The sequence below is a fragment of the Equus przewalskii genome, chromosome 13, assembly GCF_037783145.1.
Source record: "Equus przewalskii isolate Varuska chromosome 13, EquPr2, whole genome shotgun sequence".
NCBI classification, from domain to species: domain Eukaryota; kingdom Metazoa; phylum Chordata; class Mammalia; order Perissodactyla; family Equidae; genus Equus; species Equus przewalskii.
The window spans coordinates 37514537-37539020 of NC_091843.1; the positions used below are offsets into that span (position 1 = coordinate 37514537).

Consider the following 24484-nt stretch of genomic DNA (forward strand, 5'->3'; position numbering starts at 1 on the left):
TAAAGTTAGAAAAACAAGGAAGATTACATAATGTCAATTCTCTTCTCAGAACCTTCCAGTGCCATCTAGGTATAAAAATATAGCAATAGGCACTATGGAAACACTGACTGATAGACAGTTATGGTTGAGACAGCTTAATCTTAAGGTTCTGTCTTGATTGCTATTTGCCCAGATATCCCCATTGTTATTTCCTCATCTGATCCCACAAATCTTTCCTCAACTTTACCTTCTTAGTGAGGCCAAGTCTTCTCATGACTCTGTGTGTATTAGCAGGCTCTCCCGCTGACCCACCTCCATTCAGTCCTTGAACTTTCTGTCCTTCCCTGCCTCTTCCCCTTTGATAGTGATATCACCATTGCACATATCTTTTAAATTATTAGTTTATTGTCTGTCTCCCACCATTAAACTCTAAACTTCATGGAGGCTGAGGTTTTCATCTGTTTTGTTTATTATTGCATCCCCATTAGCTAGAACACATAGTAGGTATTTTATTTGTGGAATATATGACCAATGAATAGCACCTGGCACATAGTAGGCAACTCAGTAAATTTGTTGAATGAAATTGGTATATCATTTACTTTGTTAAGAAACCTGGAAACCTTTTTTTTTAAGACATTATTTTTTAGAACAGTTTTAAGTTTACAACAAAGTTAAGAGGGAGGTACAGAGATTTCCTATATGCTCACTGCCCCTGCTCATGCATAGGCTCTTCCATTATCAACATCACTCACCAGAATGGTACATTTTTTTACCAGGAATGAACCTACATTGATATATAATCACTTAGAGTTTAGTTTACCTTAGTAAACTCATGTGCATTTCATGGCTTTGGATAAATGTATTAATGACATATGTTCATCATTATAATATCGTACCAAGTTTTTTGACTGCCCTAAAAATCCTCCGTGCTCTGCCTGTTTGCTCCACTGCTGGCAGGCACCCCTAGCAACCACTGATCTTGTCATTGTCTTCATAGTTTTGCCTTTTCCAGAATATCATATAGTTGGGATGTCATATAGTATAGCCTTTTCAGATTGGCTTCATTCACTTAGTAATATGCATTTAAGGTTCCTCCATGTTTTTTCATGGCTTGGTAGCTCATTTCTTTTCAGTGCTGAATGCTATTTCATTGTCTGGATGTACCACAGATTATTTATTCATTTACCCTACTGAAGGACATCTTGGTTGCTTCCAAGTTTTGGCAGTTCCGAATAATGCTGGTATAAACATATGTGTGCAGGTTTTTGCGTAGATGTAAATTTTTAACTCCTTTGGGTAAATACCAAGGAGCATAATGGGTAGATCATATGGCACGAGTTTTGTAAGAAACTGCCAACTGTCTTCCAAAATGGCTGTACCCTTTTGCATTCCCACCATCAGTGTATGAGTGATCCTATTGCTATGTAAGCTTGTCAGCATTTGGTGGTGTCAGTGTTCTGGATTTTGGCAGTTCTCGTAGGTATGTAGTAGTATCTTGTTGTAATTTGCATTTCCCTGATATGTGATGTGGAGTGTCTTTTCATATGCTTATTTTCCCTTTCATATGCAAGGATGTTTATCTTTGGTGGGGTGTCTGTTAAGGTCTTTGGCCCATTTTTAAATTGGGTTGTTTGTTTTTTTATTGTTGAATTTTAAAAGTTCCTTGTATATTTTGTATAACAGTCCTTTATCAGATGTGTCCTTTGTAAATATTTTCTCCCAATCTGTGGCTTGTCTTCTGATTCTCTTGATAATGAATTTTGCCGACCAGAAGTTTTTACTTTTAATGAAGTCCAGTTTATCAGTTCTTTCTTTCATGGCTTATCTTTGGCAGTGTATCTGAAAAGGCATCACCATACCTGAAATCATCTAGGTTTTTTTCTATGTTATATTCTAGGAGTTTTATAGTTTCATGGTTTACATTTAGGTCTGTGATCCATTTTGAATTAAATTTTGTGAAAGGTTTAAGGTCTGTGTCCAGATGGATTTTTTTGCATGTGGATGTCTAGTTGTTATCAGCACCATTTGTTGAAGAGACTGTCTTTGTTCAATTGTATTGCCTTTGCTCCTTTGTCAAAGATCAGTTGACTGTATTTGTGGAGGACTATTTCTGGGCTCTCTCTTCTGTTTGGTTGATCTTTTTGTCTAGTTTTTTGTCAGTACTACACTGTCTGATTACTATCACTTTATAGTAATTTTTGATGTCAGGTAGCATCCATCTCCAACTTTGTTCTTCTCCTTCAATATTGTATTGGCTATTCTGGGTCTTTTGCCTCCCCATATAAACTTTAGAATCAGTTTATTGATATCCATAAACAACTTGCTGGAATTTTAATTGAGGTTGCATTGAGTCTGTACATCAAATTGGGAAGAACTGATGTCTTGACAATATGGAATCTTCCTGTCTGTGAACATGGAATATCTCTCCATCTGTTTAGTTCTTTCATTTTGTTCATCAGAGTTCTGTAGTTTTCCTCATGTACATCTATTTGTTAGACTTATAGCCAAATATTTCATTTTTTTGCATACTAATGTAAATGGTGTGTTTTTAATTTTAAAATCCACTTTTTCATTGTTGGTATATAGGAAGGCAATTGACTTTTGTTTATTAACCTTGTATACTGCACTCTTGCTATAATCACTTTGTAATTCCAGGGGTTTTTGGCGTCTATTCTTTCATATTTTCTACATAGACAATCAATATCATATGTGAAAAAAGATGTTTTATGTCTTCCTTTCCAATCTGTATGTGTTGTATTTCCTTCTCTTGCTTTATTGCATTAGCAAGGACTTCTAATACAGTATAGAAAAGGAGTGGAGAGAAGGAGACATACTTGCTTTCTATTTCATCTTACAAGGCTTCAAGTGGGAAAGTGGGACAGGTTCAAGTTTCTCACCATTAAATATGATAGCTGTAGGGTTTTTTTGTAGACAGTCTTTATCAAGCTGAAAAGGTTCCCCTCTGTTTCTAGCTTACTAAGAGTTTTTGTCATGAATGGGTGTTAAATGGTTTGTCAAATGCTTTTTCTGCGTTTATTGAGAAGATTGTGTGATTATTTTTTAGTCTGTTGATGATGGATTATATTAATTGATTTTCAAATGTCGAACCAGCCTTGCATACTTGTATATAATTCTTTTTATACTGTTTTGGATTCAGTTAGCTAAAATTTTGTTGAGGATTTTTGCATCTATGTTCATGAGAGATATTGGTCTGTCGTTTTCTTGTAATGTCTTTGTCTTGGTTTTGGGATTAGGGGAATGCTGGCCTCATAGAATGAGTTAGGAAGTATTCTCTCTGCTTCTATCCTCTGAAAGAGATTGTAGAGAATTGATATTTCTTTTTTAAATGTTTGGTAGAATTCACCAGTGAACCCATCTGGGCCTGGTGCTTTCTGTTTTGGAATGTTATTAACTATTGATTGAAGTTATTTAATAATATGTGCCTATTCAGATTATCTGATTCTCGTGTGAGCTTTTACAGATTGTGTCTTTCAAGGAATTGGTCCATTTCATCTACGTTATCAAATTTGTGGGCATAGAGTTGTTCCTAGTATTCCTTTATTATTCTTTTAATGTCCCTGGGATCTGTAGTGATGTCTCCTCTTTCATTTCTTATATTAGTGATTTGTGTCCTTTCTCACTACTTCTTAGCTAGCTTGGCTAGAGGCTTATCAAATTTATTGATCTTTTCAAAGAACCAGCTTTGGATTTTGCTGATTTTCTCTATTGATTTCCTATTTTCAGTTTCATTGATTTCTGCTCTAATTCTTATTGTTTCTTTTCATCTCTTTGGATTTAATTTGCTCTTCTTTTTCTAGTTTCTTGAGATGGAAACTTAGATTATTGATTTTAGATCTTTATTCTTTTCTAATGTGTGCATTCAGTGCTATAATCTCCCTCTAAGCATCGCTTCAGGCATCCCACAACTTTTGGAAAGTTGTGTTTTCATTTTCATTTAGTTCAAAATATTTTTAAATTTCTCTTGAGATTTATTCTTTGACCCATGTGCTGTTTAGAGGTGTGTTGTTTAATCTCCACTTATTTTTGGATTTTCTAGTTATCTTTCTGTTACTTGTTCCTAGTTTAATTCTATTGTGTTCTGGAATTAATTCTTTTTAAAATTGGTTTTAGGAAAACTTTGTGGATGACGGCTTCTTGACCTTGAAAAGAAGGCCAGCTAAGATGCAGACTGATTTTCTTGTTGTTTGAATAAGTCACTTCAGTTCAGCATATGTTTACTTAATGAATGTAATGTGTAATACCTGGTTGCTTGGAAATATAAACAGAAAAACACCAGATTTAGGTTTTCATTGACTTGATAATCTAGATTATAAATGTACAGTGTATAATACAGAATATAACTAATGCAGTTAGAGGTAGAAATGAAGTACTATAGTTTTACAGAAGAGAGGAAAGAACTTCTGGCCAGGGAAATTATGGAAGGCTTCTTGGAAGGAGACAGTTTTGAATTTGGCCTTTTAGAGTGGGTTCAATTTTGTTAGGGATTTGTGAAAGAGACTAAAAGAACAGTACGAGTAAAAATTACAGGGAAATGTTGCATGTTAGTGAAATAGTGCTAGACATAGTGTTCAGGGTATTATGGGAGGGTATGTTGTGAAAGATAATTCTGGAAACTTTACCAGATTTGGTTTATGTGTAAAGGCTGAAACACTATCTTAAGAATTGTAAATTTTCTTAATAGAAGGAACTTAAAGAAGACTTTGAAGCAAAGGGAATGTATAACCAGATCTGTATTTTAGGAAGAAGGCTGTTGCATTAGAAATATAGAAAATAGACTGTAGGGAAGATTAAGATGTAGGTATAACAGTCAGTAGGTTTTTGTACTAGGTTTAGTGAGATCTTAATGAAAGGTCTGAACTACAGGCACTAGGAAAAGAATGGAGGATAAAGAAAATTCCACAGGTGATTTAGCTGTAAACTTGGGTAAGAAGGATGCTAGGAAGGTGGAAAAGAGGTTGGTTTTGCATCACTAGGATATCAAGGTGGGTAAGAAACAAAAATTTGGGTCTTGTTCTTTGCCTGGTGGTGGGTGCTCTTTTACCTGTGAATGAATGGAATTGCCGAAGAAGTGATTTGAACAAGAGAAAAAAAGGGGATTGAGAGAAGCCTTGGGGAACATCTATATTCTAGGGCTGTAGAAGAGAAAGTAGCCATGGCCATAGAAGTTGGTAATGTCAAAAAGAGTGGGTTTTTTTCTAAGTCTGAAATTCTGTCAAAATAGTTAAAAGAAAAAGAAGGGATGGGAGGCAAATGTGCAGAAATAAAATAACAAGAGTAAGTTAAATTTTTATTTGCTTGCTAATGAGGTTAAAAGTCTAATTAGTGTTTGGTTTTTTTGCCCCTTTGCATCACCATTGAACAAAAAAATAAAAAATACCCAGGAATAGTATATTTAATGCTGCAGAGGGTAAGGTGAGATAGGCAGTCTAATACACAGACATTAGGAGTATAAACCACTACAGACTTTCTTAAAATCATGTTGACAATAAGAACAAAAGACATTAAAAACTTTTACTTAGAAATTTCAAAATCTAGGATTACATCCTAAGAAAGTACACACAAATCAGAGATATATGCAAAGATTTGTCTCCTAGAGTTCTTATTAAGGGTTTATTTGCAGTAGAAAAAATGGCAACCAGTAAAAATTTTCATTAACTGGGAGATGGTCAAATAAATCATGGTATATCCATATAATGGGATATTGTTGAGGCATCAAAAATTATGTTTTAAAGGCCTGAGGAATAGTCATGATATAAAGTTATATTGAAAAATCCAAGTGTGGATTGGATAGTAGAACTAATGCAGTCCCAATTTGTGTAATATTGACACATAATCAAAGGAAATGCGGCAGAATATTTACACTGGCCATCTTTGGCTGATAGGATTGTGGGTGATTTTACTTTTTTCCATATACTCTGAAATTTAAGTTTCTGACTTTCTGTTCATTTTTAATCAAGTAATTTAAAATTAATTTCTATTAAAATTCATTGGATTTGGTGATGCAACTTACTCATAAAGCAAGAGGAACTTTGGTAGGATAGTGGATTTCAAGGAAGAAGACAGATATTAAGGGTTGGGGAATGAGTATCAAATGAGTAGGTAGAAGCAGCAAAGTGCCTTTTGGACAAATTTTGCATTGAAAATAAAAGAACAATTGAGGCAGTCTAGTGTGGAGAAGTTTTTGCATTGTTTTTTCTGTGTTTTTCTTTCTGTAGGAAGGAAGGAAATTTGAGGATGTTGGATGGGAATCAGTCACTAATAGGGAGAGAGAGGAAAATGTCAGTAAAACAGGATAATTAATGGAGGCAAGATGATTCAGGACATAGATTGAGTGACTGATGCTACATAGGAAAAGCTGCTTTTAATCCTTAATTGAAGAGATAGAGAATATTTTTGAAGTGGGAGGAGTTTGGGGGACTTATTCCAGATGTTTTTGACCACTTTAAAGTGAAATGCCTCATCTGCAGAGGATGAGGAGATAGGAATAGGGTTTGGGGTTTGATGAACCTGGTAAAGTTTTATAAGAGCCTCCATGGAGAGAAATCAAGTAGATCAGAGATCAAGTAGAAGTGAGTCAGTAGTACTTGAATAACAGTAGACGTCTAGCTGAAGTTTGATGGCATGTTTATAGTGAGCCAACTCAAGCAAGCTTACGTATGTGACAGTATCTTGTAGTAGTTGCCTAGAGGACATAAAGCTGACCATTAACTTGTTCCACATTGGTAAGAGTATTGATAAAAAAGTTTTGAAATAGTTGGCCAGAGGTGCAGAGTACAAGTTCAGTGGGTTGGAAACTTGAAATGAGGCCTTAAAGCTGGTTCAGTAGAAGTGAGCAAAGTGAAAAAGTTGCCAGAAGAGGGGAATATGAGTTGGAAAAGATAGGTGACGTGGCATGATTCAGGTGACTTAGATAGAAAGTAAGTAGAGTCCAGAGAATTTGTAAGGCTGGTTAGAGTAGGTGTCAGCAAACTTTTCCCTGAAGGGCTGGATGGTAAATATTTTAGGCTTTGTGAGCCTTACAGTCTGTCATAACTATTTAACAGTGCTGTTGTAGCATGAAAGCATAAAAAAACCCTTTACTTATGGGTGACCTCAGCATCATGGCGGAGTGAGCTTTTCTGGTAATCTCTCCCTTCCATCATACAACGACAAAGACATTCATACTCCAACAGAGGACATCCACACAACACAAAAAAGGTCTGAGAGACCCATGCAGCCATATGACAGAGGGTGGAGAGGCTGGAGCCCCCCTCACAGGAGGTGGGTAAGCGGAAACTTTGATCCCTCCTCTAAAGACTGTGATCTGGGACAGTGAGAGCCCTCCGAGAGGGAAGGAGAGGGGCTGTTCGTTGGCAGGAACATCAAGGATCCCTAAGGGCCCTTGCAGCCTAGAGGGAAGCCCTCTACCGAAGTGAAAGCTTTCGCAGGAGATGACCTCATCAAACCAACACCTCAGGAGAGCAGATAGCGGGAGCAGAGCGAGAAAACCCCAAGAGCGTGCAGGAGAAAGCACCCCTCCTCCCACCTGCCCTGCACATGCTCCAGCACCTGGCATCTTGGCAGAAGGCAGAGGGCTCAGAATACGCAGCTCTTGACCGCCCCCACCCAGTGGCAACAGGCGGTAACTGCGACCAAATAATACCAGGATGCCTAAAAGCAGAGCCATGCTCTCTAGCAATATCAAGCATTATATTAAATCTCCAGACCAGAGAGAAAATGACAAGTACCCAGAAATCAGTTCTGAGAACACACAAATATATAATCTATGTGACAAATAGTTCAAAATAGCTATCATCAAAAAACTCAACGAGTTAAAAGAGAATGTAGAGAAATAATTCAACGAGTTCAGGAGCTACTTCACGAAGAAGATTGAAACTATAAAGAATCAATCAGAAATATTAGAGATGAAAGACACAGTGTAAGAAATAAAACAAAATATGGATTCCTTGAACGCTCGAGCAGACACCATTGGGGAGTGTATCAGCATAATTGAAGACAGACAGGTTGAAATGCTCCAGATAGAGGAAGAGAGAGAACTAAGACTAAAAAGAAATGAAGAAAGTCTCCAAGAAGTATCCGACTCAATTAGGAAATGCAACATAAGAATTATAGGTATTCAAGAAGGAGAAGGGAGCAGGAAGCTTGTTCCCAGATATAATAGCAGAGAACTTCCCAAACCCAGGGAAGGAGATGGAAATCCGTGTGGAAGAGGATACCAGATCTCCTAAATATGTCAGTGTAAAAAGATCTTTGTCAAGGCATATAGTAATGTAACTGGCAAAAGTGAATGACAAAGAAAGACTACTAAGGGCAAGAAGGCAGAAGAAAATAACCAACAAAGGAACCCCTATCAGGCTTTCAGTGGATTTCTCTGCAGAAACCTTACAGGCTAGGAGAGAATGGAATGACATATTCAAATCTTTGAAGGACAAAAACTTTCAGCCAAGAATACTCTATCCAGTGAAAATAACCTTTAGATGTGTTGGATAAATGAAAACTTTCCCAGACAAACAAAAGCTAAGGGAATTTATTACTGCGAGGACGCCCCCTCCAATGAAATCCTCAAGAAGGCCCCTCATACATGGGGAAAAAAAAAGGGGAAAAAGCGGGGGCTGGCCCCGTGGTCGAGTGGTTAGGTTCTCGCACTCCACTGCAGGCGGCCCAGTGTTTCGTTGGTTCGAATCCTGGGCACAGACATGGCACTGCTCATCAAACCACGCTGAGGCAGTGTCCCACATGCCACAACTAGAAGGACCCACAACGAAGAATATACAACTATGTACTGGGGAGCTTTGGGGAGAAAAAGGAAAAAAATAAAATCTTTAGGAAAAAAAAGGGAAAAAGGGATTACAAAGTATGGCTAAGGAGATAAATAGGTAGACAGAATCACAACAGGTTAGAAAATACTCAAGTATAGCATTAAAGATAAAGGGAAGGAAAACACCAAAAACAAAGATAATCTTGTCATTTTAACCACAATCTGACAACACAAGATGGAGTAAGATGTGAGAAAAACAACTTAGGAGGGGAAGAGAAAGGGGACTGAATTGGTTTAAGGAAATAAGAGGCCATCAGAAAACAGACTATCTTATCTACGAGATTTTGCATACAAACCTCATGGTAACCACTAAACAAAAAAGCAGAGCAGAGACACAAATAATAAATAAGGAGAAAACTAAGAACCCCACCATAAAAAACTACATAATTCAATTGGTATACCAAAATACACAGGACGAGAAACAAAGGAAATGCAGGAGAACCGGAAAATGAGTGATAAAATGGTAGCATTAAGCCTGCAAATATCAATAATCAACCTAAATGTAAATGTGTTGAATTCTCCAGTAAAAAGACACAGAGTGGTGAGATGGGTTAAAGAACAGGACCCAACAACATGCTGCCTCCAGGAAACACATCTCAGCTCCAACAACAAACACAGGCTCAGAGTGAAGGGATGGAAAACAGTACTCCAAGCTGATGGCAAACAAAAGAAAGCAGGTGTTGCAATACTTAATGTCAGACAAAGTAGACTTCAAGATAAGACAGGTAAAGAGAGACAAACAGGGGCAGTATATAATGATCAAAGAGACACTCCATCAAGAAGACATAACACTTATAAATGTCAATGCACCCAACACAGGAGCACCGAAATACATAAAGCAACTGTTAACAAACCTGAAAGGAGATATTAATAATAACACAATAATAGTAGGGGACCTCAACACTCCACTCACATCAATGGATAGATCATCCAGACAGAAAATCAACAATGAAACAGTGGAATTAAATGAAAAGCTAGACCAGTTGTACTTAATAGATATATATAGAACACTCCATCCAACACAGCAGAATACACATTCTTCTCAAGTGCGCATGGAACAGTCTCAAGGATAGACCATATGTTGGGAAACAAGGCAAGCTTCAATAAATTTAAGAAATTGAAATAATAACAATCATCTTTTTCCGATCACAATCCTATGAAGCTAGAAATTAATTGCAAGAAAAAAGCTGAGAAAGGGACAAGGATGTGGAGACTAAACGACATGCTATTGAACAACCAATGGATCACTGAAGAAATTCAAGGAGAAATCAAACAATATCTGGAGACAAATGAAAATGAACACATATCATACCAACTCGGATGCAGCCAAAGCCATATTGAAGGAAATTCATTGCAATACAGGCTCACCTTAACAAACAAGAAAAATCCCAAATAAGCAATCTCAAATTGCACCTAACTGAATTAGAAGAAGAACAAACAAAACCCAAAGTTAGCAGAAGGAGAAAAATAATAAAAATCAGAGCAGAAATAAATGCTATTGAAACAAAAAGGCAGTAGACAGTATCAATGAAACAAAGAACTGGTTCTTTGAGAAGGTAAATAAAATTGACAAACCCTTAGCCAGACTCACTAAGAAAAAAAGAGAAAAAGCTCGGATAAATAAAATTAGAAACAAAAGAGGAGAAATAACAACAGATACCACAGAAAAATGGGTTATAAGAGAATACTATGAAAAACTATATGCCAACAAAATGGACAATCTAGAGGAAATGGATAAATTCTGAAATTCTTACAACCTCCCAAAGCTGAATCAAGAAGAAACAGATAATCTGAATAGGCCAATCACAAGTAAAGAGATTGAAACAGCAATCAAAAGCATCCCAAAGAATAAAAGCCTAGGACCAGATGGCTTCCCTGGGGAATTCTACTAAGCTTTTGGAGAGGACTTAATACCTGTCCTCCTCAAGCTATTCCAAAAAATTAGGGAATGCTTCCTAACACATTCTATGAAGCCAGCATCACTCTGATACCAAAGCCTGACAAGGACAACACAAAAAAGGACAACTACAGGCCAATGTCCCTGATGAACATAGATGCAAAAATCCTCAACCAAATATTGGCAAACCGAGTACAGCAATACATCAAAAAGACCATACATCGTGTCCAAGTGGGATTTACACCAGGGACACAGGGATGGTTCAACATCCGCAAATCAATGTGATACACCACATTAACAAAATGAGGAATAAAAAACCACATGATCATCTCAGTAGATGCAGAGAAAGCATTTGACAAGATCCAACAACCATTTGTGATAAAAACTGTTAACAAAATGGGGATAGAAGGAAATTACCTCAAGATAATAAAGGCCGTATGTGACAAACCCACAGCCAACATCATATTTAATGGGGAAAAACTGAACACCATCCCTCTGAGAACAGGAACAAGACAAGGATGCCCACTATCACCACTCTTATTCAACATAGTACGGGAGGTTTTGGCCAGGGCAATTAGGCAAGAGAAAAGAATAAAAGGAATCCAAATAGGTAGTGAAGAAGTAAAAGTCTCACTGTTTGCAGATGACATGATCTTATATATAGAAAACCCCAAAGAATTCATCAGAAAACTATTAGAAATAACAACTACAGCAAAGTTGGGGGTACAAAATTAACCTACAAAAAATCAGTTGCATTTCTGTACTCTAAGAACAAACTTACAGAAAGAGATCTCAAGAATACAATTCCATTTACAATGGTAACAAAAAGAATAAAGTACCTAGGAATAAATTTAACCAAGGAGGTGAAGGACTTACACAATGAAAACTGTAAGACATTACTGAAAGAAATAGATAATGACAAAGATGGAAAGAGATTCCATGCACACAGATTGGAAGAATAAACATAGTTAAAATGTCCATACTACCCAAAGCAATCTACAGATTCAGTGCAGTCCCAATCAGGATCCCAATGACATTCTTCACGGAAGTAGAGCAAAGAATCCTAAAATTCATATGGGGTGACCAAAGACCCCGATTTGCTAAAGCAATCCTGAGAAAAAAGAACAAAGCTTGAGGCATCACAATCCCTGACTTCAAAATGTACTACAAAGCCATAGTGATCAAAACAGCATGGTACTTGTATAAAAACAGGCACACAGATCAATGGAACAGAACTGAAAGCCCAGGAATAAAACCGCACATCTACGGACAGCTAAGCTTCGACAAAGATGCCAAGAACATACAATGGAGAAAAGACAGTTTCTTCAATAAATGGTGTTGGGCAGACTGGACAGCCACATGCAAAAGAATGAAGGTAGACCATTATCTCACGCCATACACAAAAATAAACTCAAAATGGATCAAAGACTTGAAGATAAGTCTTGAAACCATAAAACTCCTGAAAGATAATATAGGTAGTATACTCTTTGATATTGAACTTAGAAGGATCTTTTCGCATACCATGACTTTTCAGACAAGGGAAACAAAAGAAAAAATAAAAAAGTGAGACTTCATCAGGATAAAGAGCTTCTGCAAGGCAAAAGAAACTAGGATCGAAGCAAAAAGACAACCCACCAATTGGGAGAAAATATTTGCAATTCATATATCTGATAAGGGGTTAATCTCCATAATATATAAGGAACTCACACAACTGAACAGCAGAAAAACAAACAGCCCGATCAAAAAATGGGCAGAGGATATGAACAGACATTTTTCCAAAGAAGATATACAGATGGCCAATAAACACATGAAAAGATGTTCAACATCACTAATCATCAGGGAAATGCAAATCAAAACTATACTAAGATACCATCTTAGACCTGTTAAAACAGCTATAAGCACTAAGACTAAAAATAACAAATGGAGAGGGTGTGGGGAAAAGGAAATCCTCATACACTGCTGGTGGGACTAGAAAGTGGTGCAGCCACTATGGAAAACAGTATGGAGATTCCTCAAAAAACTAAAAATAGAACTACCATGCGACCCAGCTATCCCATTACCGAGTATCTACCCAAACAACTTAAAAACAACAATCCAAAGTAATATATATACCCCTATGTTCATTGCAGCACTGTTCACAATAGCCAGGGCATGGAAACAATCCAAGTGCCCATCGACTGATGACTGGATAAGAAGATGTGGCATATATACACAATGGAATACTACTCAGCCATAAAAAAGACAAAATCATCCCATTTGCAACAACATGGATAGACCTGGAGGGAATTATGCTAAGCAAAATAAGCCAGACTGAGGAAGACAAACACCAGATGATTTCACTCATATGTGAAGTATAAACAAACACATGGACAAAGAGTCAGTGGTTACCAGGGGAAAGGGGGCTGGGGGATGGGCACAGGAGGTGAAGGGGAGCACTTATGTGGTGACAGACAAGAAATAATGTACAACTGAAATTTCACAATGATGTAAACTACCATGAACTCAATTTAAAAGAACTTTACTTATGGACACTGAAATTTGAATTTCCTACAATTTTTAAGTCATAAAATATTATTTTTGTTTTGATTTTCCCCCCTCCCAACCATTTAAAAATGGTAAAAACAATTCTTAGCTTACTGACCATGAGAAACATGGCAGCGGGCTGGATTTGGCTATAGTTTGCTGACCCTTGGGCTAGAATATTGTAAAGAAGTCATATATCTTTTCAAGTTCGGGGTTTTTTTTCCTTCAGATAAATTCCCAGAAGTGGAATTACTGGTAATCATATGGTAGTTCTATTAATATTTTGAGGAATCTCCATACTGTTTTCCATAGTGGCTGCACCAATTTACATTCCCACCAATGGTATTCAAGTGTTCCCTTTCTCCACACCCTTGCCAACATCTGTTAGGTCTTGTCTTTTTGACGAGAGCCATTCTGACACATGTGAGGTGATATGTCATTGTTTCGATTTGCATTTCCTTGATGATTAGTGATGTTGAACATCTTTTCATGTACCCATTGACTATCTGTATATCTTCTTTAGAAAAATGTCTGTTCAGATCCTGTGCCTGTTCTTTAATTAGATTGTTTTTTGCTATTGGATTGTATGAGGTCTTTATGTATTTGGATATTAACCCCTTCTCAGATATATAATTTGCTAATATTTTTCTCCCATTTCATAGGTTGCCTTTTCGTTTTGTTGATGGTTTACTTTGCTCTGGAGACCTTATCAGTTTTGACCACATTAAGTCAATGGAAGAAACTGGGCTAGATTGAAGTATTTAATATATTATTTAGTAGGGGTTTGCTAAGCAAATAAAATGTGCAGAATGGAGTGGGGATATTTAGCCTATTTAAAGGAAGTAATTAGCATGCTTGAGCAAAATTAGTTGGGTGGGGATGGGAAGATGTAGAACTAAGCAATGTGGAAACACCAATTATGGATGGCTAAGGAATAGGTGGAGACCAGAGAAATTACTGGAAATGCCCATTAGGCTTTAATTAGCTCCTGACCGCCCCATAGACATTGGCAGTATGATTGTGCTGCTCCTGCTGCTGCTCCCACTTCTGCTGCCACCACCACCACCAGAGCTCTCTTGCTTGCCTGACTTGAGACCACAGTGCTTTGACCTCCTTTTGAGGACCCTGATGTTTCTGAAGAAGGGAGAGGAGAAAGTATGGGCTATTTTTCTAGTTGACAGTTTTTAAAAAACAAGCTCTTCTCTACCCATATACGAAGAAATGAGTGTTTTTTTCTAGTATAAATTCTGAGGAAGTAAAATTTCTTCAAGTAATGAAACATTTAAATTTCTAAAGAAAGTATTATATATTTACATGTTTGTTACATTGAAATCTGGCCATATTCTAACCTGACTCTAATAACTGTTATATGTCATTGTACTGGGGCATAATATAGAGCAAAAGTCTGTACCTGACTCCACATTTCATCTGCCGTCTTCACTGCTGGGCTGTCAGCTTTTACTTCTGCACTGCATCTTTTATATTGCCTCCAAGTGCCTTTCTGTTTACTGCTTTTCACTATTTGTTTAAGAATTCTATTGCTAAATCTGGCTGGAGGGTATTAGTTATATCAGTCTTTATACTTTGTTTCAGTTATTTCATACTAAAAAAAACCACAGGTGAAAGAGTTGGTGAGCTAATACTATGCTTTTATAATAGAGCTTTATAGTTTTTCTTGTAAGCTATTTCTTTTGATTCAGTGTAAGAAGGGCAAGTAAATGATTGTTATTCTATTTGTGATGAGGAAAGTAGAGCTGGGGCTTGAATTTGATTCTTTGTGTAAAATATCAACACTGATTTTAAATATTGGATCTGGGTAATGATTATTTCATATGCTCAGAGGCCTTCATATTTAAGAACGTAAAGCTATATTCCAGAGCATAAAGATTGCTGAAGTCTGATTTCTAGGTCAGTGGTTCTCACGCTTTGGGTCTTTATACTCTTAAAAATTATTCAGGATCCGCAAAAGCTTTGGTTTGCATATAAATTTTTGCCATATTAGAAATTAAAACTGAGAAATTAAAAAATGCTTTTGAATTCACTTAAATATCACAGTAAGCTCACTCAACATAACATAAATAAGATTGCTTTTTTCCTTAGTAAAAAGCAGCTATTTTTTTCAAAGTGTTCTCAACTCTATATTTCTTTTCTTTATTTTGTTGAGGTCATATTGGCTTTTAACATTATGTAAATTTCAGGTGTACATTATTATATTTCAGTTTCTATATAGATTGTGTTGTGTTCACCAGTGTCTAGTTTTTATCTGTCACCCTACACATGTGCCCCTTTACCCCTTTTGCCCTCCCCGCACTCCCTTTTCCTCTAGTAACCACTAATCTGTTCTCCTTAACTATGTGTTTATCTTCTATGTATGAGTGAAATCATGCAGTATTTGTCTTACTCTGTCTGACTTACTTCACTTAGCATAGTACCCTCAGGGCCCATCCATGTTGTTGCAAATGGCATGATTTTGTCTTTTTTTTTTATGGCTGAGAGGTATTCCATTGTGTGTATATGTATGTATGTATGTATATATCTATATATACACACACCACATCTTCTTTATCCATTCATCCATTGGTGGGCACTTGAGTTGCTTCCACATCTTGGCTATTGTGAATAGATGTTGTGATGAATATAGTGGGGCATAAATCTTTTTGAGTTGTTGATTTCATATTCTTTGGATAAATACCCAGTAGTCGGATAGCTGGATTAATATGGTATTTCTATTTTTAGCTTTTTGAGTAGTCTCCATGCTGTTTTCTATAGTGGCTGCACCAGTTTGCATTCCCATCAGCAGTGTCTGAGGGTTCCCTTTTCTCCACATCCTCTTCAACATTTGTTATGTCTTCTTTTGTTAATTATGGCCATTCTTATGGGTATGAGGTGGTATCTCATTGTAGTTTTAATTTAATTTCCCTAATAATTAATGATATTGAACATCTTTGCATGTGCCTATTGGCCATCTGTATGTCTTCTTTGGAAAAATGTCTGTTCATATCATCTGCCCATTTTTTGATTGGATTGTTCACTTTTTGGTTGTTGAGTTGTGTGAGCTCTTTAGCTTTATATATTTTGGAAATTAACCCCTTATCGGATATATGATTTGCAAGTATTTTCTCCCAGTTGGTGGATTGTCTTTTCATTTTGTTGATGGTTTCCTTTGCTCTGCAGAAGCCTTTTAATCTGATGGAGTCCCATTTGTTTATTTTTTTTGTTTCCCTTGCCTGAGTAGACATGGTATTCAAAAAGATACTAAGACCCATGTCAAAGAGTGTACTACCTATATTTTTTTCGGAGAGTTTTATGGTTTCAGGTCTTAAATTCAAGTCCTTAATTCATTTTGAGTTCATTTTTTGTGTATGGAGTAAGGTAACGGTTTGCTTTCATTCTTTTGCATGTGGCCATCCAGTTTTCCCAAGACCATTTATTGAAAAGACTTTCCTTTCTCCGTTGTATGTTCTTGGCTCCTTTGTCAAAGATTAGCTGTCCATAGATGTGTGGTTTTATTTCTGGGCTCTCAATTCTGTTCCATTGGTCTATGTGTCTGTTTTGGTGCCAGTACCATGCTGTTTTGATTACTGTAGCTTTGTACTATAATTTGAATTCAGGGAGTGTGATACCTCCAACTTCCTTCTTTTTTCTCAGGATCGGTTTGTTTATTGAGGGTCTTTTGTTGTTCTATATATATTTTAGGATTCTTTGTTCTATTTCTGTGAAGAATATCATTGGGATTGCACTGATCTGTAGATTGCTTTAGGTAATAGGGACATTTTAACTATGTTTATTCTTCCAGTCCATGAGCATGGAATATCTTTCCATTGCTTTATGTTTTCTTTGATTTCTTTTGGTAATGTGTTAGAGTTTTATAGTTTTCAGTGTATAGGTCTTTCACCTCCTTGGTTAAGTTTATTCCTAGGTATTTTATTCTTTTTTGTTGCGATTGTAAATGGGATTCTATTCTTGACTTCTCTTTCTGCTAGTTCGTTATTGGTGTATAGAAATGCAACTAATTTTTGTGTGTTGATTTTGTATCCTGCAGCTTTACTGTATTTGTTGATTATTTCTAATAGGTTTTTGGTGGATTCTTTAGGGTTTCCTATGTATAGAATCATGTCTTCTACAAATAATGAGAGTTTCACTTCTTCCTTTCCAATTTGGATCCCTTTTCTTTCTTTTTTTTTTTTTTCCTAATTCCTCTGGCTAAAACTTCCAGTACTTTGTTGAATAAGAGCGGCGAGAGTGAACATCCTTGTCTTGTTCCTGTTCTCAGAGGAATGGCTTTCAGTTTTTCATTGTTGAATATGATGTTGGCTGTGGCTTTGTCATATAGGGCCTTTATTATGTTGAAGTACTTTCCTTCTGTACCCATTTTATTGAGAGTTTTTATTAAAAATGGATGTTTAATCTTATCAAATGCTTTTCCTGCATCTATTGAGATGATCATGTGATTTTTATTCTTCATTTTGTTAATGTGGTGTATCACAGTGATTGGCAGATGTTGAACCATCATCCCTGGAATAAATCCCACTTGATCATGGTGTATGATTCTTTTAATGTATTGTTTTATTATTCGATTTGCCAATATTTTGTTGAGGATTTTTGCATCTATATTCATCAGCAATATTGGCCTGTAATTTTCCTTTTTGTCTTGTTCTTGTCTGGTTTTGGTAACAGGGTATGTTGGCCTCAGAAAATGAGTTAGGAAGTGTCCTGTCCTCTTCAATTTTTTGGAATAGTTTGAGAAGGATAGGAATTAAATCTTCTTTGAGTGTTTGGTAGAATTTGCCGGAGAAGCCATCTGGTCCTGGACTTTTGTTTTTTGGGAGGTTTTTGACTACTGTTTCAATCTCTTGTGATTGGTCTATTCAGATTCTCTGTTTCTTCTTGATTCAGTTTTGAGAGGTTGTATGTTTCTAAGAATTTATCCATTTCTTCTAGGTTATCCAGTTTGTAGGCATTTAGCTTTTCATAGTATTCTCTTATAATCCTTTGTATTTCTGTGATGGCCATTGTAATTTCTCCTTTTTCATTTCTAATTTTATTTGAGTCTTCTCTCTTTTTTTCTTAGTGAGTCTGGATAAGAGTTTGTGAATTTTGTTTATCTTCTCAAAGAACCAGCTCTTAGTTTCATTGATCTTTTCTGTTATTTTTTTAGTCTTTATTTCATTTATTTCTGCTCTGATTTTTATTATTTCCTTCCTTCTACTGACTTTTGGCTTTGTTTGTTCTTCTCTTTCTAATTCTTTTAGGTATAGGGTAAGCTTGTTTATTTGAGATTTTTCTTGTTTGTTGAGGTAGGCCTGTGTTGTTGTAAATTTCCTTCTTAGTATTGCTTTTGCTACATCCTGTAAATTTTGGTGTGTTGTTTTCATTTTCATTTGTCTCTAGGTGTTTGATTTATCCATTGATCCACTGGTTGTTCAGGAGCATGTTGTTTGGTGTCCACATATTTGTGACTTTCCCAGCTTTTTTCTTATAGTTGATTTCTAGTTTTGTAGCATTGTGATCTGAAAAGATGCTTTATATGATTTCAGTTTTCTTAAGTTTATTGAGGCTTGCCTTGTTTCCCAACATATGGTCTATCTTTGAGAATGTTCTATGTGCGCTTGAGAAGAATGTGTATTCTGCTGTTTTTGGATGGCATGTTCTATATGTATCTGTTAAGTCCATCTGGTTTAGTGTTTCATTTAAGGCCACTGTTTCCTTGTTGACTTTTTGTCTGAATGACCTATTCATTGACATCAGTGGAGTGTTAAAGTCCCTTACTACTGTTGTTTTCTGTCACTTTCTTCCTTTAGGTCTGTTAATCTTTGCTTATATACTTTGGGGCTCCTGTGTTAGGTGCATATATATTAATAAGTGTATGTCTTCTTGGTGGAATGTCCCTTTTATCATTATATAATGCCCATCTTTGTCTCTCATTATCTTTTTTATTGTAAAGTCTGCTTTGTCTGATATAAGTGTGACTAAACCTGCTTTCTTTTGCTTGCCATTTGCCTGGAGTATCACCTTCCATCCTTCACTCTGAACCTATATTTGTCTTTAGAGCTGAGATGTGTTTCCTGGAGGCAGCCATATTGTTGGGTCTGCTTTTTAATTCATCTGCCACTCTGTGTCTTTCGATTGGTGAATTCAGTCCGTTTTCATTTAGAGTGATTATTGATATATGAGGGCTTAATATTGCCTTTTTGTCTTTTGTTTCCCAGTTCTGTATTTCTATTGTTTCCTTTCCCTTGTATTTCTGTCAAAAAGCAGCTACTTTCGAAAAATGTTATTTTGAGGAGTGGCCTTGTTTTACATGTTTCTGAATATTTTTAATGCCTGTCTGACTTAATAGAAGTCAGCTAGATTCTCATAAGTGCTTCTACATTCAATCTTTTGCTATAAGTTCTTTTGTTTTAAGAGTCTGAAGAAAATTTAGCCTCACAGAGATACATAGTTTGAAAGGGAAAAATACTTTAGTAGCTTTTTTCAGATAATTATGGACTGTCTTTCATACTAAACAAAACTGGACAAGTGGTAGTTTCTTAAGAAGAGTCTAAGAAGAATCAAACCTTTTGTTGATTTCAGAGGTAATCATCAAAAACATTAAAAAGTTTACATAGTTTGTACTAATGCACAGGACGTTTCTTTTAGATTTGTTAGGTATTTATTTTAAGGAGGAATAGAGATGGGATGGTGTCACTAAGCCCATTGGAAAATGGGGGAGCATTCTCATATTTCCTGAAGTTCATAATTGTTTTTTCAAATATATGTAATAGAGGAATCTGGTGAACTACATGACTCCTCTGTTACCTTGGTAGGAAGTTACCAACTTACACGTTTTGCAGCTGAGGAGAAAAGGCAGCAGCAGTTAGCTAGTGGGACCACAAGACCATCATCTTTGGAGGAAAGAATTCTAAAGAAGGAAAAGGAATGTGATAGTAGCAGCAGTACCTTTTATCTAATAGGGTAGCGAGAAATGCAGGGTCCCCATTATACACACACACACACACACACACACACACACACACACATACACACACATACACACACACACGACTCGGGTTTTGAGGAAGATAAATTACTCTGTAAAAAGAGATGCCAACACGTATAGACTATTTATTATAAATAGTAGTTAAGGATGAGTATTTGACTAACTTGTAATTGAATATCCTAATTTAGATTGATAACTTCCTCTCATTTATGAGTGTTGTGAGCTCCATTAATACAGTGCTTCTTTTTGTCAGTCTGTAGGTATACTGTTAGAGCCATGCAGTGACCACGGTGATAGTGAAGATGGCTATCTTGAGAGGTAAGCATTTTCTCCTGTTGTTGTTAATTAATCATTTTGAGAATTGGAGTCCCTTACGAATTTTGGGATGAAATTTTTAGATGAATCTATCCTTTACAACATACATTTTAGATAATCTAAAAAACCAAGATTCTTGTTTTAATGGTAAGCATAAAACATATTAAATGTCCATAAATATTCAGAGAGGTTGCAGCTTCAGACAGACATTAGTTATAACTTGGAAAACATTTGGAGAGAAGAACACAACCTTCTTGGAGACAGTTTTTTCAGTTGATTTGTAGAACAATTGAGAATTTATTGATATTCTGAATATACCTTTCAGTGAGTTAGTTCATAGTCTTGGAACTATGGATAGTTAACTGAACGACTGTAACATATTTGCTTCAGCAAATACGTATAGGATGTTTTTCTTCCTCTTTGAATTCCTCTTTGGTGTCCCAGTACAGTCTTAGACAGTTGCTTATTTACCTTCTTGGCCAGCAGTAATGGGAGGGGGATACCTGAGGCAATGAGTATTTCAGCCAGATGTAGTCTTCACAGATAGATATTTTATAGATAGTGTCCCTTTGAACAGAAGCTTTCTGTAATAGTTTAAGTCACTGGCTAGGTTTTGGGTCTTGTTACTCTTTTTATGATTCTGGAAGATGTTGCCAAGAAGTATGTTATAATTTTCTTAGGAAAGATGATTTGATATTCTGAAAACACATCAGTAATGAAGTTGCAGACTAGATTGAAAATACTGAGAAATTCCACACAGCATTAGTAATTTGGCTATGGTCTGTTGGCAATGGTAAACTTGCATTAATGCCCTTGTCTCTCTTAATTGTGGGTAGGAAACTTTTTCTCTGAGGGTAAGTAAATTCTTTGGAGCCATGTCTCTGGAGCATCCCCATACTCTGAAGGTCCACAGATTTCCTGCTTACAGCAGTTCCTTGTGCTTCCTTTCAGAAGGCAGGAATGATCCTCTTCCAGCCCAGGGAGTATTGGAGCTATGGGCTGAAGATATAAGATTAACAGCATTAACAGGCATCTCCAGAATGATGACATCTGGATTTGGTAGAACAATAAGGATCCTTTTAGTGAGGACTCAATCTTTTTGGAAAAAGCTCTTTTCTCTTCAACTTGTGTGTAGGTTAGCAAACTTGTTTTTAGATCCAAATTATTTCCTGGTTAGCTGGATTACATTTTGCATGTTTAACACTCGTTTCTCAAATTTAGGTGATTAGCTCTTTTAGTGTGTGAGGTAGAATTTAGCTCATCTCACCATTTGCTCCCACTCTAACCAGAGGAAGGCTTTTGAGCTTGCCAAGGAATTTAGTTTGTTTCTCATTCTCAGCAAGAATAAGGTAATTAGGGATATGAGGAGATGACTGCCATATTTAGATCAAGACCTGTCTTCTGAGTGCACACTCTTTTTATGGCAGGGTTCATAGCACTTGTGTGTATCCTTGTACATTACCACAGTATCTCTGGGGAGAAGAACTTTCCCACAATAGGCATATTGATAACCTACTATGATACTAGATGATCTGACTGGTCAAATAGGTAGAGATCATTTGTGACAGCTTGCTGTAACACTTTCTAAATAGGGATTAGTTTTTCTGGGGGATTAAAAGGTGAATTGAAATTTTTAAAAATGTTCTTTTTACTTGTTATCATTATGTTTTGAGGAAGGAGAGGTTTAGAAGTAGTAACCTTGTTTTGATTGTGATAGAACACAATATTTAAAATATAGAACATAGCTGTACCTTTAAAAATCCTCTTTAAAAGAAAAAACACGTCCCAGAGTGGGGAAGAATAGAGCTATTTGGTTAAAACTCATATTTATTTTACAAAATCTTTTCCATTATACATTCAGTCCTTTTGGTTTCCACTTACTGTAGATTTTATTTTTCCTTTTAAAATGTTCTTTTGAGGGGTGGTTGTCTGGGAGGGTGGTGAGTGTTAACTTAATTTTTCTAAACCTGAAGTGATTCTGTGGATCTTTTCAGTGGTGTGTGATTTTCAGATATAGGGCTCCAAAGAATGGCCTATGTTCTCTTGTCATTTTCTTCTCTCACACTGTAAATGCTAGCTCTGTGGAGAAGAGAGGAATCTAGGTAAGAAATATGCAATGATAGTAACCTATTTGTTCTTAAAAGACTAATTACTTTACTTATATTTTTAGGAAAGAATGTGTGTCATTTGGCAGTGGTAAACTGTCACATTTGATTCTGGTAAGAATTGCTTTTCTTTTCTGGTTCTTAAAAATTCGAGTAGATGTAATCTACCAATTATTATGTTAGGTTGAATAGGTTTAAAGGAAATTTAAATAGAGATACTCTTACCAAGTGTTTTACAATTGGGCAGCAATTTAATTTGCCATTTTTGGTTACAAGAAGCTTGGTTATCAAAACACTTTCCTGAATTTGGGATCCAAACTTTGTCTCCCAATAAGATATATTATAAAATTGCAAATTTATGTTTGAAAATAGTTTGGATGGTAGGAATGGGACAGTTGACTGTACAGGCTTAATAAACTAGTGAAGCAGAAGGATATATGCTGGTTATCTTTAAGCTGGGTGTGAAAAACTTCATGGTTGTGAAATGTATTTTTTATTTTAAAATACAGGAGTCTAGTAGCAAGATATGTGATTTGAATGCCAACACTGAATCAGAAGTGCCAGGAGCTCAAAGTGTTGGTGTTCAAGGGGAAGCAGCATGTGTCCAAATTCCACATTTAGATCTGAAGAATGTTTCTGATGGTGATAAATGGGAAGGTAATTTTACCCATACGCATTATTTCCCTGATAGTGTTATTTGTAACTGAAATTACCCAAAGCAGTAATGAGATTACTGCCCTTTTCTGGATAACATTTTTCATTTCAATTTTTCTGTTCTCTTTTTCATATAGGAAGAGCTAGTGAGTGCTTTTATTCAAATGCACTGATGAGATTATGGGGCAACTATCTTGTATGAACTAGAAGTTATTATTTGATACATTAGCTTTAAAGATGGATGTTAGATCTGATTAAAAAAATAAAACCACCCAGGATAGGCTTTTGTTAGTTGTTAAACCAGGTGCTATTGCCCAGTCTTTGAAAGTCCACTATGTTGGGGCTTGGGGGTCTCAGCACTTCTAAACAGAGGGCTTATATATAGCTACCTTTTCTTTATGATCTTCAGGAATACTTTTTTTTTTTAATGATCTTCAGTGGCATTTCTAAGCAAATATTGCCCCATATCCTTGTATCTCTGTATTAGGTTATGAAGATATGCAAGTAGGGTCCTAACAATGTTTACAAAGGAGAGAAGTTTAAATTTAAATTTTAAAAGCAAGCCACACGGAAATAAGTCTTTGTCAAAACTCAGCAAATGTATACTTCAGACTTGCATTTCATTGTATATAGGTTTTTCTTTTTTTTATCAAAAGGAGCAAAAACTAAATAAATATTGAGCTCCAGTGAGTGATTTGCATGCTGAAGTGTTTATGGGGAAGTATATTGATATGTCCAGTTCGCTTTGAAATCCATGTAAAAATAAGATGGCTAATGGAATGGATAAATGTTACAAAGCAAGTATAGTAAAATGTTAATGGTAGAATATAGGTGATTGGTACATAAAACGTTCACTGTAAAATTCTTTCAACTTTGCTGTATATTTGTAAACTTTCAAATAAAATATTGGCAGTGGGGGATGCAAGCAATAAATTTGGATCCAGGAGTCCTTTTGGATCATACACCTTCCTAGCTAAGGAGACAATGAGACAACTCAGGAGTCTTAAACAAAGTTACGTATTTGTTTACTTGGATGAAGATCCCTTGGTTATCTCACCTTTGGCGAGTTAGCTGATGATGTACAGTGGCAATAACAAGAGTAATTGCAATACCAGTACCACGGACTCCTCTTGCTACCTCAAGTCCACTCACCTGATCACAGTTGGAGTGTTTTTATTTATTTGTTTTTAAGG

The 24484-nt window shown here is 36.1% G+C and overlaps 1 protein-coding gene across 50 annotated transcripts in view; it reads left to right on the forward strand.

Annotated features, from left to right (window-relative positions):
• Positions 1-24484, forward strand: part of FAM13B (family with sequence similarity 13 member B) — a 115436-nt gene that overhangs the window by 66488 nt on the left and 24464 nt on the right. For all 50 annotated transcript variants that reach the window (XM_070570913.1, XM_070570890.1, XM_070570906.1 and 47 more), the window contains 3 exons: positions 20471-20535; positions 22703-22751; positions 23147-23294. In XM_070570913.1, the coding sequence (XP_070427014.1) occupies positions 20471-20535; positions 22703-22751; positions 23147-23294 (262 nt within the window). The remainder of the gene's footprint in view (positions 1-20470; positions 20536-22702; positions 22752-23146; positions 23295-24484) is intronic.